Genomic DNA, 20072 nt, shown 5'->3' on the forward strand with positions numbered 1-20072 from the left:
ACAAATTAACACACAATAAAAATCTACTTTACTTCATTTATTTACAAATAAGCAACAAAAAGAAAGACGTAATATTTTCATGTTAAGTGCACTTGATGGGTTCTATAATATCCGATAAATCACAAATATCCAATCGAGCTAATTAGTCAATATTGAAGCCGATATCCCATCCAGGTATTGTACTGGTGCATTTCCAGTTACAATATATTTATTATTTTTGCTGGATGGATTTTCAGCTTCCTTATGCGCTCTCTGAATCTCAATATTTTAGTCCAAGTGGACATCCTCACAGTAGGAGCAATGAACATCAGTGTGTACAGTGTTAAAATCACAAAGAATTGTTGTTCATTCAAAAATTTTATTTATCTTCTATCTGCTTGTTTCGCTACAATGCCTTCAGGTCACAGGCTGATGTCTGAAAGGGCTTCATTGGGATAATGTTGTTAATTACAGTCATTGGGGTCACGTCAACCAAAAAAACAGGCTTGAATTGGTAGCCAACCGGCCTGTCGCTTTGTTTTTTTATGGCGTTTCAAAACCTTACCAGGAGAACACCAGAGCTCTGGTTTGAGCCAAAAGAAATGTCAAAGACTCCTGGATAGGTGGAAAAACAAATCTTCAAGAAACTGAATGAATCTCCGATTGCCTTCCAATGTAAGCCTACATATATTAAGTTTGTAATTCAACAATATCACAGATTGTTGGGAGATGGAAAAAAGCAGAGGAGAGCAGGAATTAAACTGCATGTAAGCTTGCCGTCAACAAAAAAGTTCTCCTCTCTTGTTTTTTTTTAGATTATGAAGCCCAATAAAAATACTTTAGAGAAACACCTAAAAAATAAAAAAAAAACAAGCAGCTTCCTATAATTATTAGGATCTCCAGCTGCAGAATATATCTTTAAAAAAAAATCAGTTTTCTTGGTTATGTACAAAATGCAGTTGCAAAAGACGGTTTGGACTCAATATTTGCTAGACTGAAATAAATCAGGGAGCCTGCAGTGACACTCGAAATATATCCAGCCAATGCAAATGGACTTAAACTGGCCAAAGATGGACATATTTTAATCACAGAAAGGCCCAGACTTATGGATATTTTAGTAAAAATAATGATAATAGGAAATACAAAAAGAGCATGAAAATGTTACCTCATCCCCATGGCAATATTCATCTTTAATATCGCAATAGGAAACGACACTGAAAGGATAAACTCCAAATTAGGTGAGTAAAAATGGGTTGTAAATGTGATTTATGATGTCCATTGTAGGAGAGAGCAAAATGTGCAGTCTAGTTTACTCCACTGGTTCTAAAAGGCTACAGATAAAGCTAGATTTTCTCCATGTTCCAAACTGAAAAGAGAATAACAAGCAGCCCTTGTTCAGCGAACCTCATAACTAAGCTATTTATTAAGCTTTGCCTTCTAAGTATGTAATCGATTGATAGTGTGGTTTTTATTCATGCTAACCAGTTTTGCCAGCAAACAATCTGCCCTTTATCCTTTCTGCCATTAACCACCTGCACTGTCGCAGCGTGAGCCCTTAGAGTCTTTGTTAAAGAGAGGCGAAACAACAATAAAAGGTTTACGTTTGGATTAGAGGAGTTAACCTTGCAGCTTAAAGCCTAGATTCATCACTGAGTCCTCTTGAAAAAAAGCTGACCTTTATCTAATAAATCCTAAAGAGATTAGACGGACCAAGGACGCATAATTTGCTTTCTTTCAATACTGAAAGATAACTCTGCTTCAAGTGATGCAAGGATGTTTCAGTTTACTGAACCAAGTCTGAAATTTATACCAAATTTTATGAAATTCTGTCATTTATTCTTAACTAAACTCTAGAATATAACACTCTTATCTATTTGCTTTTATACAGACAAACAGAAGGGATCTCAGACTGTTTAGCTAGTATAAAATATTTAGGAAGCCATAGAGAAAAGGTCTGTTTTTTTCCCCAGATGTCTAGAAATGTCAAGAGGCTTGACAGAAAAATTCACTTTTACTGGACATCAGTGTGCACAATATTCAAAACAAACTAAAAAAAAAAAGCCCTCAAAAAACGTAGAACAACAACACATTCCTTATGTGGGAAAATTATGAGAGAAAAAAAGGATTTTACATAATCTCATAGTTAGAGGCATGTCTGGCTGCCTGGAAGACGGTAGGACTGGTGGGCTGGTCTGTGGGATTGCGAGGACATTCTTCAGGATCCAAATGGGCAGAACTGAGCAGGGATACTGCTGGGCGGGAGGCCTCTGAAGGGTCAGGCCGTGGAATGTTCTAGCTCACGGGTCGTGCGCGGAAACATTGTTCCCGGGTCAATATAATCCCTGTGTACGCACACAAGCCAGGCTGGGAACAGACTTCTAACACGCTCTGTTTGGAAAGCAGAGGCTGGGCGGGGGGGCATAGAGGCCAAAGAGCAAAACCATCTCAATACACATTAATTTTTACATCTAAATTTAACAGATTCAATCTAATATCTACATTTTCAGAAATTTATAAGCATGTCAACAACAGAACCAGTTCATTCCACGAGGTTTGACTGTCATCTCATTATATGTTAGCATCCACTTATATTTTATTATATGAATCTTAGTCACAACAAGATTTACTGCTATAAACTAATATTACTCTTTACATTTCATATACATAATTCACTTTTTTCACTCTTTTACTAGAGATTTTGCCTCTGAGTAAACACTGTTTAAAAACAATACAGACTACAGTTTCACCACTAGGAAAATATGATGTCTCCTTATTTCCACCATCCCATACCCATCACTTTGTCATGGTCACTTATTTATAATTGAGAGAGTGAAGTCATAGCATGCTACCAAATAGTACGTCCAAACACCTGTAATATAGAGCAAACTAACAATGCATTAGAAAATGTTTCCACAAACTGTGTAGCTTCACTTAAACTTAAGGCGGATGCAACAGTTAAAAGCAAATCCTCTAAACAATCTGGAAAAAGGAAGAAGTGTTATTGGCTTTATGTGCAAACATTAAAGAATTGTCCAAAATAATTAGCATGTCGCCAAGAAACACTGTTGATTTGACAGCAATATTAAATTTGCTTGATTTTTTTTCTTTAAAGAGTTTCAGCTGATTAATTCTGCCTATCTAGTCCTTTGACCCAGGCTTAGACTACTTTTATTGTCACTTCGAGGTCTGATGTGCATGAAAACATCATATCCCCTGATATATTCAACCCACTATGAGATGCAGGCAGATGGAGTGTGCTTCAGTTTGAGCCTACCTGAGCTGGTGTTCCCGCAGGTTGGACAGAGCCTCCATCCCATGGAGATAGGAGTAGACGATCTCCAGGTCCTGAGGAAGAGGAGCAGAAGGTCGGTCAGTTATAGAATCAAGTAAATCTGGACACAAAGATGCTGTCAGTTAAAATGTTAATTTCTTAGATGAAGTTTTTTTTCTATGTTCTGTGTTAAATGTTCTTTTCTTTCTTCCAATATTTGTTTAAAAAAGAAACTCTGATCAAATAATGAGCAGTTTGACAAATAATTGAAATAAAAAAAATCTTTTTTTTCCTGTAATGACTTGACAAGCTCAAATTGTTTCATCTGAATTAATGTTAATGTAGAACCTAATTTGTAAGCGTTAAATAAGTGTAGCGACATTTTGGTGCATTCATTATCTTTATGCATTTGATCAAGCGTTCAAAATGCTGCTAATTCGCCCTATTCCCGATAATCTGACCAGCGGATAACAGCAAACTATCAACAGGCTGGAATAGATGGAATAGATGGGAATAAGGCTGCTCCCAGAGCCACCACTATAAACTTGATTCAATTACTTTATAAAATGACCCAGTGAGTAACTCTCCGATTGCCTGGCCTGTGTCCAAGTCTGAGTTGAAACAAAGTGGCCCTCTCCTAGAGCTGGCAGAGAGCACAGCTACCCCACTGTCTGCTGGGGCACACTGGCCCACAGACCTCACGTCCCTGTGTTTGCGTTTGTGCTGCAGGACTAGTGGAAGCTACTGGGAAGCCTTTGTTGGCGGAAAACTGGAGGTAGATGTGGCGACGGCAGAGTGGAGGGACAACAGAGAGCTTGTCCTGAGACGCCGCCAGCAGGCACATGGAGCCACACAGGGCTGAGTGTCTGAGAGCAACAATCCTACGATTATAGAAACATTTAATGACAGTTCATGCTGATTTGGTTCTGAGGACCCTCAGAGTTACAGTCCTTCATGTGGGCCAGTTCATAAAAGCAGACCTGAGGATGATCCCTTCCTAGAAATACTAAACCACAAAAAAAAAAAAATAAAACTTCAGCCCTAAAGCGCTGCAGACAGCATAACACGTCACCAAAATGCGTTTGATTATCCATGGGGTTCTCTATCATCAGATCTAAAAATATAAACAAGAATTAAGGGTAAAGTTAGTCTGATTAGTCTGTATGAGTCATCATCATGGGGTGGTGCTTGAATTAAAAAGCGCCAATGTTAAAAGCTGTTACAGTTTAAAACCATTCAAACGTCTCATCATACTGGTACCCGGAGAACAGAACACATTACTTCCTTTTTTGTGACTGAACTGGGTGCTTTCCATGTTTAGCACTCATTAGAAAAGGTTTTTGGTTGTTGGGGTGGAAAGGAAGGAGTTTATCTTTCGGTCAGCAGGCCTGCATGGAAAGCATGCAATTTGGACATTCTTAGTGAATTTTTTACGGTTTGGATTACCTCTCAAAATCAGATCAAATACGTTTTAATAATTTAAGAAATATGAGTACATTTTTGCCCCCAAAAGATTTGAGACCAATTTTCTTTAAAAAATAACTAAAATAAGATGTTGTCTGACGTTGTAAAGTTGGACATTTTAAGAAAAAAAAGAATTCATAAGAAGAAAAAAACAGAAGTCGTCTGAGATTTTAAATCTGATATTTCTGATAAAAATGCCAGAAGTGCTTTAAAGTTTAAGAAATCCATTTATGAAAACCTTTTCTGGGTTTAAGGCAAGGCAAGTTTATTTGTATAGCACAATTCAGTATGCAGCCTTCATAAGTCTGTTTTTCCTGTGTGGGAACAGCTTCTGCCAGGTGTAGACCTACAATGAACATTACCCAAGGTGCTAATCTATCAGGACTAGTAGAAACAAAGATGACTCCTAACTAACAATAATAATTAAAGCACAGAAAGAGCTACCTGATGCAGACATGTTAAGCTTCTTCCTAAGTGTTAGGCAGACGCATATCTGAGGGGTTCATGGAACGTCTGCACCCAGGAGAAGGACCCGCATTTAGCCACTTATAGTTGGGAAGTAACCAGAAGCACGGCTCAGAAATGTATCACTTTAAACTTAAGGAACTTTTTGACGTTTTATCAGAAATTAGCTTTTCCTGAGTTTTTCCTCATAATTGTAAGCTGTTGGTTTTTTGGACAAATTTCCTTTTTTTTCTTGCAAATTTACGATTTGATGTTTAGAAACTTAGTTAAGATGTTGAAAAAGAAGTTTCCTGTAATATAAAACATTTTTAAGCTTTTTTTCCGCATTTCTTTAGTTTTTATTTGTAAATATGTGAAATTAATCTTATATTTTCTGAGGGGTCTTTTTCGGCAGAAACTTGATAGAAATTCCCTCTAATGCTGTCAAATACAGCAAAATCAAACATGTTAGATTTCCAGTGTTGTTGCTACTGAAGTACAGTGTTAATTCAATATTTGTTTAGTCTATTTCAACCACGCAAAAGCTAGTTTCTCCATATGTTAATGTTGATGCTGGGAATGAAATTCGAGCAACTCTGTTTAGTGTTATTTTAAAATTAACCCTTAACAGAGCTTCACCCAGAACTACCGCCTATCTGAAATGTTTAAAGAGAGCAGCAGCTTAGAGCGGCACAGAAGCAGACAAAGTGTTGATGGGACGTTGTTGGCTTGACACAGCAAACTGCTAAGCTATAGAGTAGAGAGCCAGGGTTGGGCCCTAGACTGAAGCTCCCGGTCCCCCCAGGGACAGCTGCCAAAAGTCAGACTACCTCTGTGAATGGTACCTGATATAACAGATGCATAACATTTTTAAAAAGCCATTTTTTCAGATACTAATCAACACAATATTGACACTGACTAACATTTAGAGCTGGCAAAGTCATCAGAGTCAATGCCTTCTGTGGTATATTGTTCTGTTCTGTTAGAGGGACGCAAACAAAACATGCCTCCACCAAAGATACTAGTCATAGTGATGAAGGTTAAGTTAGGAACAAAAAAAGGGAGAAAAGAAAAGGAAAAGATTATAGGTGAAAAGTATAAATACCGTTACAATAGAAAGTTTAAAAACAGACAGAATGTGAAAAGATATTAGAGCAAAACAAGAAACTCATAGAAAAAAAAACTATATTAAATGTAAGCCTGCGGTTCCAGCTGAACATCCCAAAATATTTCAGCTCAAATTTTCACTTAAAGCAAGAAGCCCTGAAATGTGAATCCTGGAGAAACCAATAAGCAGCACCAGTGAGTAACGTATTGTCTACAGATAACAGTGAATTAACATAATGCATAACTACATTGTACCTAAGCAATGCTACATGAAGGTGCAGCATTACAAGCATTTTCTGTAATTTTCTATTAGATAGATCATGATAGTCATTTTACTTTTGATGGTTCACATAAATCCAGCTTATTTTGTTTCATTTATATAAAGTTAGTAGTGAGAATCTCACATTTTATTTTTCATTTTAAAGCACACAGCTCAGGGTTGGTCTCTTTAAAAAACAAGCCTGATCTGCAGTAGCTGTTGCTCAGGTTATGGTGCTCCAGTCTTCCCACCTGATCAACAGTAATTTGCATTTTAAATAATCCTTCAATGACACATATTATCTCATACTCCCAACAATAACACTCAAAGTATTCTGAGAAATACAAATATTGTTTTATTATATTAAAACAGATCTCACTAAAGATTTACAAAAAAAATAAATAAATAAAAATACATAGGAAATATCCCAGATAGAGACTTTTCCGGTAAGCTGACACAGTGATATGATCCTCAGTCCTCACTGGGTCTGAAGTTCACCATGGATCTGCAGCTCATTATAAGACAACTACTGCCACCTACTGGATGACAGGATAACTAAGGTTGAAATTGTAAATTGGATTTAAAAGGGGCACAGCTTTAACCTGGCTATAGCATCTAACAACATTCACTATTGGCAAATATTCAGAAAGGAATTCAAGCAGAAGTGACATGGATCTATTTATCCCCAGCAAATAAACCTGTTTTAATATGCATCCTGGCCTGGGTGCATGATTGTATATGTGCAGCTCTCAGATTACAACATTTATTTAAAGACAAACGTTTTGCAGGTTAAAGCCAGAGCTTTAAATTGCCACTGTATTATCTTTATCTTTTATTCTTTTTGCAGCCAATAAACAAAGCATGTCAATGATTTGTTTTTACATCAATAAGTTAACTTAAAGATTTTTTTTTATCATGTAAAAGAACACATACACACATACAGTATATATTGGTCAAAGGGAAAAACCACATAACTGCAGTAGAGCCAGATCTTATTCTTCATGACTGCAAAGTACAAGAACAATCATCCGGGAATTGTTGAATCTGCTTTCACTCTTAGTAAACGTTCATACTCAAGCAAAACACATTTAGAAAACTAGTAAGTGTCTAGATCTACACACAAAAAGGAGGGATTTAGTTTAACTTCTTAAGCAATATCAGCAAACACCTGTAGGTGGCAGTGTTGCAAGTCTATTTTCCCCTTCAAAGATTGACATAACACTGAATAAAGCAGCACCACTGAGGCGCAGCCTCACACAGAGAAATATGCAGAACCATCATTTGTGGCTTCGCTTTCAAATAGTTTCGACTGACTCTGGAAAGAACGTAAAGGACCCCACTTTTTCCACTCCCCTGACTTTACATTTTTATGCTTCTCTTTAATAACAGCCTCTTTCACACAAAACACATTCAAAATCCAAATGGGGAAAAGAAAAAAGATGAAAGCTGGAGAAAAACAACACTGACCTCATCTTCATTTTTTTAATTAACTTTCTGAGCATTATATTTGAGCGAATTACTTATTTGGCAGTTTGTTCGAAGAAAAGAAGCAGAAGCTGTTTTAAAATCTGGTTTTCTATTAGTTTTAGAGGAAATTGTGTTTGATTCATGTTTTATGTTTCTGAGTAAGATGACAGGATGTTAAAGAACATAGGAAGGAACAAGCGCTGGGATTTAGAAACTACAGCAGGAAGGTAAAATCTGCTTTTAGCCAAAGTGCTGCTTGGTTATGAAAAAAAAAAGGCAAGTAACGGGCTCTGATCTAATCTATCTCTATGACGAACTAATCCTGGGAACACAGGTGGCCCCCACAGGAGGAGAAACAAACCCAGACACTGGTCTAGAAACAACAAAAGGGATTTTCCTTAAAGCTGGGTTCATTCCTTTAACAGTTTTGACATACTGGCAGTAATCGGACCTCGGCATAAAGTCATTTCCTCGAAGTGACACAATGTATCAAAGCTTTACACCTTTCTTTGTAAGACAGATGACAAGAAGCGCAATGCAGCCAGACGAGTAAAGGCATTTCCTTCTCAGGACGCAAATTAAACAATGGCAGGCTTTGTCTTCCCTGTTTGGCGCCCGCAAACACGGGGAGCAGGCCAGCCTCCATTTCCCACCCCTTATGTTCGGCCCCAGGGGGGAGAGGGTGCAGTGTGGGGCTTGCTGCCAGACAATTGGGTGGCAAAGCTTTCAGGGCAGAACGGGAGCTCAAGGAAGTGTTTATATTTTAGGCTCCTATGGTTTTTGCTGCAAGGAGCAATAAAAAACAAAACAAAAAAAAAAAACAGGATTTTAACAGTGAGTCCGAAACAATATCATTCATTTATACTATTAAACATATGACAGCTGAGGCCAGATGTCTGTGTAAACCAACATGGATGGACAGGATCAAACAAAGGGGAATCATACATGTGGAAGTCCACCAGGAAACAGAGAGTCAGAGGTGTCAAAGACGAGCCTCCGTTAACCTTCCAGTTTGATCAGAATCTTAGTAATCCATGACATCACTATTTGGGTTTTCTCATTTAAAATAAAGCAGCAATGAGGGCATATAATTATTTTGATAAAAATGACTTTGTGAAGAACTAAAGGAATCTTTACAGACAGACTATAGTAAAACGTCACCCAACATCTGTCTGTCAGTTTAATAACAGATAGTGGGGGAATTGCTGGAATTGCTTCTCTGCGCCCCCCAAAAAAACCCCACAAACATCAACTATATGGAAATGAACACAGCTATTATGATTGATACCCATTAAGGCCGATATCTGCATCCCTATCAGATATTGACAAAAATAACCTTGCTTCGGTTAATACAGTTTATTAAAGATGGACTGTTGCAAATCTCATAAAATTTTATTTAAATAATATTTCAAATGTTTCCTTCCATTTATAGTTAGTCCAATATAGTCATACGTTAGCAAAGGTTAGGGCTCCTGATTAAACCAAAAGTTTTAAATTGATCAAAAAGCTCAAAAGAAAGTTGTAACTATACATCCTGAAGTAGACGGACCCATTTCCAACCCAAAAAGATGGAACATATAAGAGCAAATCACCAAGAAGGTATGTAGATAAGAAAAAAACGGTTACCTTTTTAGCGCTACTATCAAATTTAAAGTTGTAGGGAAGCGGCTGTTTCAACGGTTGAAGTTCCGAATTCTCCCGAGTGGTGCCCGACTTTACACGAGTGAATAAAGTGAATGTGATTGGTCGATTATCAAGGGGGCGGGAATGTTGTGGTGGAAGCTTTGCAAGCAAGTTTGGTTGTGGTCCGTGTCTCAGAAGCATCTTGCTAGCAATTAGCAACTTAGTGCAAGTAGGTTCCCAATGGAAAATTACATTGGGACCAAGTAGCACTTAGAAACGACACTGTCAAGGATTGCTATGGACAAGATGCTATGACAGAAAAAAATTGATTGACAGATGATGATATATGATTGGTAAAATTTAGGTGTACAAGCTGATGTATAACTGACTGGCCTGCATAAGTTAACGGGGAAAAACAGATTTTAAGACAAATTTTCTAACTTGGGACAATATGGTCTGATAAAGAGTACATTTATATACATGTTTGAGCCAGAATGATTTGAAATTTAAATCTGATTTCTCTACGACTTTAAAGAAAAGAAAGGTTAATCAAACACTGCAGCATTCAATGTCGTGTCACAATTTGTATTCATTAATTCAACAGCTGGGGATTGTCCTCAACAACAACTTCAGCTTTTCCTTATCTCCTAACCCCACGGTGTCTGTTTGCCAGATAGTCGGCTTCTCTCAGGTCGGCCCTGTTTCACTGCAGCACAAATGGTCAATGCATTTATTCATTTGGCTCCTGGCTGAGAGCAGATAGCAGACCTCTGTGTCCATCCATCAGCGGTTTCAGACAAGCATCAAAGGAAGGGGGCAGAAACAATGGGACACTGTAGGAAGAGATTACAGGGACCAAGGTAGGGCAGTAAAGGACGGCTTGGATGGTATCTGATGGATGTGCAGGAAAAGGAAAACAACATTTCTATGTTGAATCTAAAGCAAAGCCTGGTTTTTGTTTTGTTTTTTAGTTAAATTTTAAGACAAATAGTAAACCTATTGGTGTGTAGTAAGTTTAAATTCACTTATGTATTGTTAGAACAGTACTGAAATCTGTTGTTGCATGAACCAGGAAATTACATGTAGAGATTAAGTGTTAGCAATTTACGATCACGTTTGCATGACAAATTCATGGCAGACCAATATATTTCAGATATGATTGGTGGCTTAGCAAAGACCTGGGTGCAAAAACCAAGCAGAGTAAATCAATGACCATGTCTCCTTTGCTGATATTAACATCCAGCTGGTTGCCAGCCAAAACCTGTTACCTTCACCTGAAATGTCCAATTTCAGGAGATTGTGTTTATTAGAGATTAAGGCCAAATTCCCTGGTAGCCTTTGGATAGCTTAATGAAGAATAACACATTTCTGTCATCTTTTCCCTCTGGTCTGCTTGTCTGGCTAAGGGCAGCAGGCTTTCTAGGCAGAAGCAGCTATTTTCTGGGACTGGTGTTAGCTCTATTATTGATTTTTTTTTTCTTCCAATTTTCTGCTGCAGTAGAAACTGTAGATTTCTGGGATTACTTTTTTGTGATACAAAACATGGTGAGCAATTGCCCAGAAGAGTAGAATCCCCAAGGAGAAAAAAAAAATTGCTGAGGAAATCAGAAGCAAACACATTTATCTTTTTCTTTCGAAAAAATAGATTTCAAAAGGGAAGGCAGACTGGAAATTCACTGAAAATGTCAGAAACACCTTAAGTAAAAAACAACAAAATAAAAGAAATCCATCATTAAGACTGTTTATAAATATAATGGCTAATGGAATACATAAAGAGCATTTAAAGGGGCAAGTGTAAGGCAAAAAACAAAGAGAAGGAAGTAAAAACTTTATAAAGGACTTAAGACAACTTTTATTGTGATTTTTTTATACAGTGTATACAAAACTAAATTTTGTTTTCTACAGCTTTCAAACAGTAACTGAGCAGCAGTTTAGCAGTAAAACTGAAATTCTTGTAAATTCAATAATCATCTGGTTTAGTCTAAACAGATGGTTATTAAATGCTTCTCATTACCAAGGTATCACAAGGGTAACACAAAAGGACAAAAACTCTCAGCAGCTTCACATCCTTATCACAGCATACCAATGGCACTGGATATCATGAATATTTCTGAACTCTGAAATATTTCTAAAGAGGGCAAGGGAACATCATCTCAACATAAACCAGCCAGAAAAGCATTTTCAAGTTTAAGTTTTGCTGAGGAAAACCTGGGAAAACTTGTCTCGCTTGAGATGAGATCAAAACTTCGCTGATATTGTTTACACGTCCGTGGATCAGGTGGCCGAGGCTTTCCTCTCCGACTGCTTCCCAATCCGTCCAACAGGGCTGCCCTCTGTCGCCGGTCCTGTTTATAACCTGTAAGGACAGGATTACCAACAAAGGGCCGGAGGAGGTTTGGTTTGGGGACCCTGCTTTTTGTAGGTGACGTAGTTCTGTTGGCTCCCTCCTGCCAAGACCTACAGCATACATTGGGGCGGTTCACAGCCGAGTGTGAAGCAACCAGGATGAGAGTCCGAGTCCATAGTTCTAAATCTAGAAACAGTTGGCTTGTCCCCTTCGGGTTGAATAAAGGCTGATTTATTCTTCAAAACTAGGTCGTCTGTGTAGGTGTTGCAGTGAACAAAAAGACATCCCCGCCCCCTCAGCAGACACTCTGCTGCACCTCTCACAAATTGTAGGTGACCGCAGACAGTGCTGCAGACAGGAGGCCGGCTTGTTTTGTTTTTATGACCACAATTGCGGAAAACAACTCGGGAAGTTTGACCCGCTAGAAGAGCGAGGTGCGCGAGAACGCTGGGAGCCTTTTTCCACCTGGATCCCCGCTCTTTTTTGCCCTCATGTCCCTCCGTTGTCGGACCAACTTGTCCCCACTTCCTCACCACCTCTGCCATATCTCGACCTACAGCGTATAGCGCAGACCACGTTCAAAATTGAGTATAAATCAAAAATGTCTGCGTCAAGCTGACCGCGACATACTGCTGCGGGAGTATAACCAGCCCTTAAGAGTTCCTGCCTCAAGCAGAGGAGTTAAACTATTCTGGGGTCCTGAGTGAGGGGAGGATGGAGCAGGAGATCAACACTGCACTGGTCTGTTCTAGTGACTAGAGAGCTGAGCAGGCAGTCTGCATTCCTACCCTCACCTCCGGTCCTGAAATCTTGATGATGACCAAAATGATGATCCTGGGGACAAGCGGCTGAAATGAGCTTTCATCACAGTTTGGCTGGACACTCCCTCAAAGACAAGGTGAGGATCTCGGTCATCCAGAGAGGCTCAGAGTGGAGCCGCTTCTCTTCAACATCAACAGGAGTCAGCTGAGGTGATATGGACATTCTCTTGGCTGGCCTTGGAGCGCCTCAGGGTTTCTGGAGGAGGTGTCTGGTAAGAGGGAACTCTGGGAGTCTTTTCTGAGACCGCCGGCCCCGAATACAGGTCCCGAATAAAGGGGAACATGATAACAATGTTATTGTACATAATGCATCAAGCATTGTGTACAATAACGGGAACATCAAGGTGGGAAACATCAAGGTGTGGGGCTTTTTATTTCATGGTATCAGTAAAGATATTTCTTTTCATTGAAGGATTATTGGAGACTTTGAAGATGAAAGCGGAATAAAGAAAATAAAGCCACTAGAAGGATTCAGTCCATCACGCAAAATAATCTAACTGAAGTAAGAACTGAAGATCAATCGACTAGGGCATAGGAATTTGTGGAGAACAATGGATCAAAACCCCATAAATGTTTTTTCTTCATCTGAACACATTGAAACATTCATTCACAACAAGATACTTAAGTTTTCCTGCTTTATAATAGCATTAATTACAGCTGATAAAGCAACAGAGGGAAAAACGGATCCACCACATTAATAACTCAAAAACCACCCAGTAAATCGTAGAACAGTGTGGAAGGATTTTTCCCTGAAAGCACTTAGCACAAATTTGACAAGCATGAAACCGGTTTCCCTTTATTTATAAAAGTGTAAAAATGCAGAACTGAAGATAAAATAAAATGATAGAAAGCATTGCTCAGTGACGGACTTTATGTAACTCTGGATTTAACTGGGATCATTTAAGTGCACGACTTAAAATGCACAGCAAGCCAAAACTAAACAGCATTTTCCGTCAAGCTGGCTCATTAAAAACTAAGTTTTTCTATAAAGTGTACAAACTCCATCCCCAGGAGTCAAAGCAGGAATGGCAATTCCAATCTCATTTTAGGAGAGAGGATTTCTTGTTCATGTGTAGTAAAGAGCTGCAGAAGCTACAAATTAATCTGCCTCCACTAAGGAGCAATAACGACCCAGTTTTATAACAATTGCTCATTTGTCACTGCTGGGTCGGCTTTTAACGCCATGCCTTTAATCTGGAAACTGTACTGTGGGCCAACTCTAGGTCGCAACCAAAGAACAGACAATGGGGGCTCGCTTTTTAACAATACAGCGACAGAGAAAAACACAAACAGTTTTTTGTTTAGATTTGAAAATGCACAGATAGAAATTGGTGAATATTAACAAATTATAAAAAGATGACCCGCAGCATATAAAGGTCTGACAGACTCTTTTATTCTTTTATACTCTTTTTATTCTGACCCCCTTCGTTGATGAGAGATCCACCAGCATTCCTGGATCCGTGGCATCTCATCCATCTCATCGCATCCAGAGCGAGGCTTGCATTCCTGATATGGTAAAATACCTCCATATTCACACAGACCAGGTCTGCAGTCTCAGCGCCTGCTGTTTGCTGACCTATAAGAGTTAATATCTCTGACCCATACAGAAGTCATCTCAGTCGACCAATACAGCAATAAAGCTGAACTACAACATTTTATAGCGCCACTGTTGAAGTTAGTCACTGTTTACTCTTTCTGCTTAGTAATAATTGGGCTACCTAATGTCAAAATAAACCTATCTACTTTAAATTAATTCTTAGTTCTTTATTTAAATACATTTTTATTCTTCTGTTTTTTTGTTCTTAAAATCTTTATCATACTCCAAGTCAGTTGGCTGACATTGAAACACAATGTCACTCCTGTTCAACTTTATTAAAGTCCTAAAGAAATAACAGGATTATCTTGGGGAAACAAGCGCAGGTCTCTTAAGTCTTCACCTTTAGCTTAATGCAGTCTTGTATAAAATCAAATGTCAGCCTCATCTGTGTCTCTAATCCAAAGAACAAGCCTTGTTCTTATTCTGAGCAACAATTTGTGGTAAATGTTGGTAAAAGATTAGGTGGACAGAGCAGCAGTGAGAGGAGACAAACAGCCTGGAGCGATTTAACAAGGTAAATGGACATCTGGGAGTCAGACAAGTGTTGAAGGTTGGAGGGTCATGTTGTCTATGATGCAGTATCTACTAATGGCAATATATTGCATTATAGTGTCTACTCAGCTAAAACAACACCCCATGTCTGTGTGCCAATTGGGACTGAGGAGGACCACCTCCTCCACCCCTTACAGCTGCCAAAACCGCAGCGATGGCATTTTTTTCCCAAAATGTGCAGAGCATCCATCATGCACCTCAGGGAGGCAGTGTGATGCTCCGCTGGGTCCCGCTATGAGCAGTTTAGTCTCTGTTTGTGTTCAGAGGGTGCATGTGTGCCTTCTCTGGCCTTTGTTTGTACATTCCCGTGTGTTAACACGGTGGCCGGCAGCTGTCCTTGACTCTATATTGACAGAGAGTGTGGGATCTGCACTGTATTTTTATCCATTAGCCTGAGTTAGACAGCAGGTGGATGCTAAAACAAGGTCAAATGGTGACGCCGGCCGCCATCTGCAGCCGTGTTGACCACATAAATGAAGTGTGAATCCCTGAGCTGAAGTTTATTAATTACTTTCAGACTCATTCCAGAACTAATTGAAAATAATCTACAATGGCTCACCTACATAAAACTAGAGATCGACAGATACAGGTTTTTTAATGAGGCCAATATCTATATCGAGCTGGGCTACACTACGGCTTTCCTCCCTTTAGTTACTGTACGTCTGCTATGTTATCTATTTTTGCTTTTTTATTTTATTTTCTCTCATTTCATGCGCTCTTTACTGTCTCTCTCATCTTAGTTTGTATCTCATTGTTCTTTCTCACCTCCCTTTCCGTCTCTGTGTCTGTTGTATATGATTTTACTTCCTAAGTAATTTTCAATAACGTTTAATATACAACTACCATTATGGCAACAGTCATAATGGTTTGCTTGCAAACACAAATCTGTTGGGCTATAATCTAGCTCTCAGACATCTATAATGGCAAAATGGCACACAAAAAATATAAATAAAAATAAAAATAAATAAAAGGTTGTGATTTACTAAAATATATCTTCCAGCTCTAAACGACTTACTTAGCTTTATTCAGGGCAAAATGGCTCTTTGGATATGAAAGTTTGCAAAGCCCTGTTCTAAACAATCCCCAGCATTTACTTTTTTCTTCCTCCGCTTATATGAAAATGATGATAAATGTCACACTTGTCAATTCATACAAAAACAAATCATTATTCATCAATTTATTAATTAAAATTTAAAAAAGTGAAGCTATGCAAAAAGGCTGGTAAAAATCCCTACAAATATTATTTTATTCATATGAAAAATTGAAGCAAATATACTTTTTCCATAAGAAAAGATTCACTTATTTAAAAGGAAATTCATTTTATTAAGTATTTTGGCTCTAATGTGTCATTTTTAGTCTTTGGTGACAAAAGCGGTGGGAATCCAAGCAAGCTTGTAAGAAGACAGAAAATAAGACCGATCAGGTGTGCTTTCTAAATATAGAATACTTTTTAAACTTCCCTTTATGTTTCATGACAGTTTAAAGCTAAATTAAATAGTCAGGAATAACTCCAAGCTAATTATTGCTCTTACTAATCACCGGGTGTCAACAGGTTAAGACGGCTGACAGAGCACGTGGATGTCCCCGTTGTCCTTCTGATTCCAGCGACTGCACGCTTACATGCCTCTGCCACCTGTTCAAAAACAAGGCGCTCTCCTTCTGTTTAAGACAGCGTCCACTCCAGCTTGATAGAAATCATGCCCCTTATAACAGCGATGTGGAGGTCACTGAACAACTGCTCCGCTACAGACAGAAGCTAGAAGCTGCTGCTCAAGCAGCCGGTGGACATGGCGACTGGTTGGAGCAAGGGAATCAGGGAGGCATGTGAATGAGCTTAGCGGTGCCCACTTGAGCTGCTTGCCAGGATAAAACCCTCAAGAACTATAATGAACTCAGTTTGCAGTGGGATGCAAATGAGATGAATGCTGCAGAACAGAGGAGGCCAGGAAAGGGGTGAATGTTTGGAAGACATTACTTAAAAATAATGGCTGGGTGGTTTTTTTTTTTTTTTTTTGAAGGCTAACAAACCTGTGTTGGCAGGAAGCATAACTAACAGACCAAAGGTTAAGAGCGCTTCCTAATCTATGTGGTTTGATCTGTGCTGCAACCAATATATAATCAGGTGGTGATGGAAATGGATAAATGGGATTTTAAAGTGCAGAAAATCAAAGACTGAAAAGGTTACCTACTGAACTCCTTAAATATACAGCACGAAGTACTGATTTTTACAGTGAAGTGAAAGATAAAGCATCCATGTCTCTCAATAATTTTAATAAATGTTTTGAACTATTGCATGTATGTATTTAAACTATTTGATTGTGTTACATTTACCCTTTAGAACGCAACTACATTTTAAAGAGTTCCCCTGTTTATAATTCAATTGAAATTCTTTGGCCGATTTCAATTTTCCCTGCTTTCCCACCCAAGTTTTAAAGTAGTAGGGGTCCATACTGTTATTACAGAGTTGGAGGGGCAAAGAAAACAGTTTGTAGCCCTTAAAAAGAGAGTTTCTACAGAAGCAAACTTACAACCAAAGCAGCAGCAGCTGGAGTTCTCTAAGAAAACAAACATGTTCTTATTTAACATATTTTAATCAGAAAACTACCAAAGAATGTACTGAAATGTTCTTATATCCCATCATCGGTTACATTAAATTTTTTTTAATATCTATCAATAATAATAATAATTTTGCCAGTTGAAAAAAATAAGTAATAATTATAGGCCCATATTGTCTATCAAACAAGCATAAAAACAATCAATAGATGAGATTCAGCTTCAATCCAGCTGCTCTCTGTAGGCCTACGGTTCATCCTGAAGAGAAAGGAACACAGCAGAAAGGTCAGAGGTGAAGTTAGTCACACAGCTCAGTTCAATTCACTGAAAACAAAAGAGACTGATGGAAGATTGTGCTTTTACTGTGACAAGTTATAAAAAAAAGTGATGAGTACTTTTACAAGAAACCGTGTCGTAAGGTTCTAGAACAATATGCAGCTTTGAGTCTAGATCTGGCTCTGCCAGGCTACAATCTTGAGCTACAAGTCCAAGCTGCTTGTGTTTAGAGTATATAGATCCAGAACATGTAGAGCATGAGAATATTCTATTGATAAACAGACAGATCGTTTTTAATAAAAACAGAACAGTACGAGAGCTTCAATATTGATTACATATTCAAAAGCCGTAGCAGAAGCTGTGAGGACAAAATGTTGCACTCCTGTCCTTGAGGGTAACAAGATGAGTTGTACAAAATAAGGACAAACTTTACTGCCTCCATCTGGGAGGGTGATACCATTATCCCTGCAGTACGAGCCACCCTGGCTCAGGGATCTACAGCTATCCATTTAACACTGCTGACTCAGACAGGGCTGATAAATGACTGCCAGTTTGTGTTAAAAAACCTACAAGGCCGTGCAACATCCATTTCTTAAGAGAAATGCACAAACCACCCATAAACACCTCTATTTTAATGCCTCATGGAACAAGATGAGAAATCTCAGCTGGTGTCCTGCTGGTTCTTGTAGAGGCTCACTGGAGTCACTAATGCAGACATGTAACTCTGAACACATCCTGGAAGCTCCCTGCCAGTGTACTGAGCACAGCTTCTTTCAGTCAGCCACTGTGCAGAACCAACTGTAAGCACCACAACAAGCCAATCGGTGTCCACCATGTAGAAAATGGGTGCACAGAACAGTACTGGCAGCAACAGCTGACTGTAATCATCATATTATCAAGAGGCTGTAAGGCTGAGATAATTATTATTATATAAACTTAATATTTTTCAGCAATCATAAGAGCTTTAGATCACAGTGTGTGAGAGCTGCAGGCTGCAGCGGCCATGTTTGTCTTTGCATACGGCGTTTTGTCAGTAATGTTCAGGGCCGGTTGTTGGATAGCTCTGTGAGACCAGTTTCAAAACAAACATGGAGACAAAGCATTGCATTCACCATCAAATAGACTTCTGATAAATATTTTTTCAGGACCTCAGAAATGTTTCGTTTTATTGTTGAATATCAGGACCTGAGGCAAAAAGGAGCTGCTTTAGTTATCAAGGCGCTTATAATAATCAATAAAACATCATTGCAACTAATTGTCTCTTTGTAATTAGGGTGAATTATGTCAATTATAATCTTGTCTTATTTTAGTATCTCTAACCACAACAACAGTTAAGTGAGGATTGAAGTCTGGGTCTGCAGCAATGCTGGACACAAAGGGATCCTCTTTGCTCCGTCCCTGAACCTCAACCTAGCGGCTCCTATTCCCGGGAAAAGAGCCAAATATCCGGCCAAATGAAACTCGCCCCATCTTGTTCAGACAAAGCCCTCAAAGAGGTGCGCCGCCATAATCGCTAAGTTACGCAACGTCATATAGAAAGATCAATTCATGAAGGCTCAAAGGAAACACCAGAAGAAAGGGTGGGATGGAGATGTGCTTTAATCTGCCCCCTCGCTCGGTGGCCAAAATGATCCCAAAACGCTTCACCTCCCTCCCTCCGCTGCTGTCCAATTAACTTGACACAAAAAGAAACCAAAGCCTGGAGTTGCTAATGAAATCCCAAAGAGTTACACAAAAGGAGAAAAGCACACAGGTTCCTCACTGCTTCGGTTCAATTCTTTCTGGTTGAAGCATCAATTAGTTTTGTTTCCTAAAGTGCAGAGGCATTAATCCCCAGACTCCCACTGGGGAATCTGACATATTTATTGAATCCGATAATCAATCTTTTAACATCTCTGCTGCTTTGTCCTGCTGTATGAAATAATTGCAGAATTACAATGCCACTCCAGCAGCTGGTTGCTAAGGAACAGCTGGAGAAAGCTTTCTGTCCTGCTTGGAGAGTTTTTATTTCAAACCCAGAAGGCCACAAACACTCCCCGCTCCCTGGAGGGACTCTGGAGCTTGTTTGTGAGTGGCTCTGGTTTTGTTCACACAGAAATATGACTATTTTAGATCATGGAGGGGGGAAAAACGCACACCCAACTTTGTAAACACACTGGTGAAAGACTTAAAGAGAACACAATGACACATTTTACACAAATAAAGCTGTTGACTGTTAAAAATATGTGATTCTGAGATAGGATTGAATAAGAAACATGATTGTGTTTGGAAAATACTTAAATAGAAGCAAAAAATTGACTTTGAAATCAAAT

General features: G+C 38.8%; 1 protein-coding gene across 1 annotated transcript in view; it reads right to left on the reverse strand.

The window, feature by feature from the left end:
* The window catches only part of rapgef2 (Rap guanine nucleotide exchange factor 2), a 52658-nt gene that overhangs the window by 12257 nt on the left and 20329 nt on the right, over positions 1-20072 (reverse strand). Inside the window, exon 2 of the mRNA XM_015385814.1 lies at positions 3254-3324. Coding sequence (XP_015241300.1) covers positions 3254-3324 — 71 coding nt within the window. The remainder of the gene's footprint in view (positions 1-3253; positions 3325-20072) is intronic.

Source organism: Cyprinodon variegatus, unplaced genomic scaffold, assembly GCF_000732505.1.
Source record: "Cyprinodon variegatus isolate N-32 unplaced genomic scaffold, C_variegatus-1.0 Scaffold349, whole genome shotgun sequence".
In the NCBI taxonomy this organism is placed as follows: domain Eukaryota; kingdom Metazoa; phylum Chordata; class Actinopteri; order Cyprinodontiformes; family Cyprinodontidae; genus Cyprinodon; species Cyprinodon variegatus.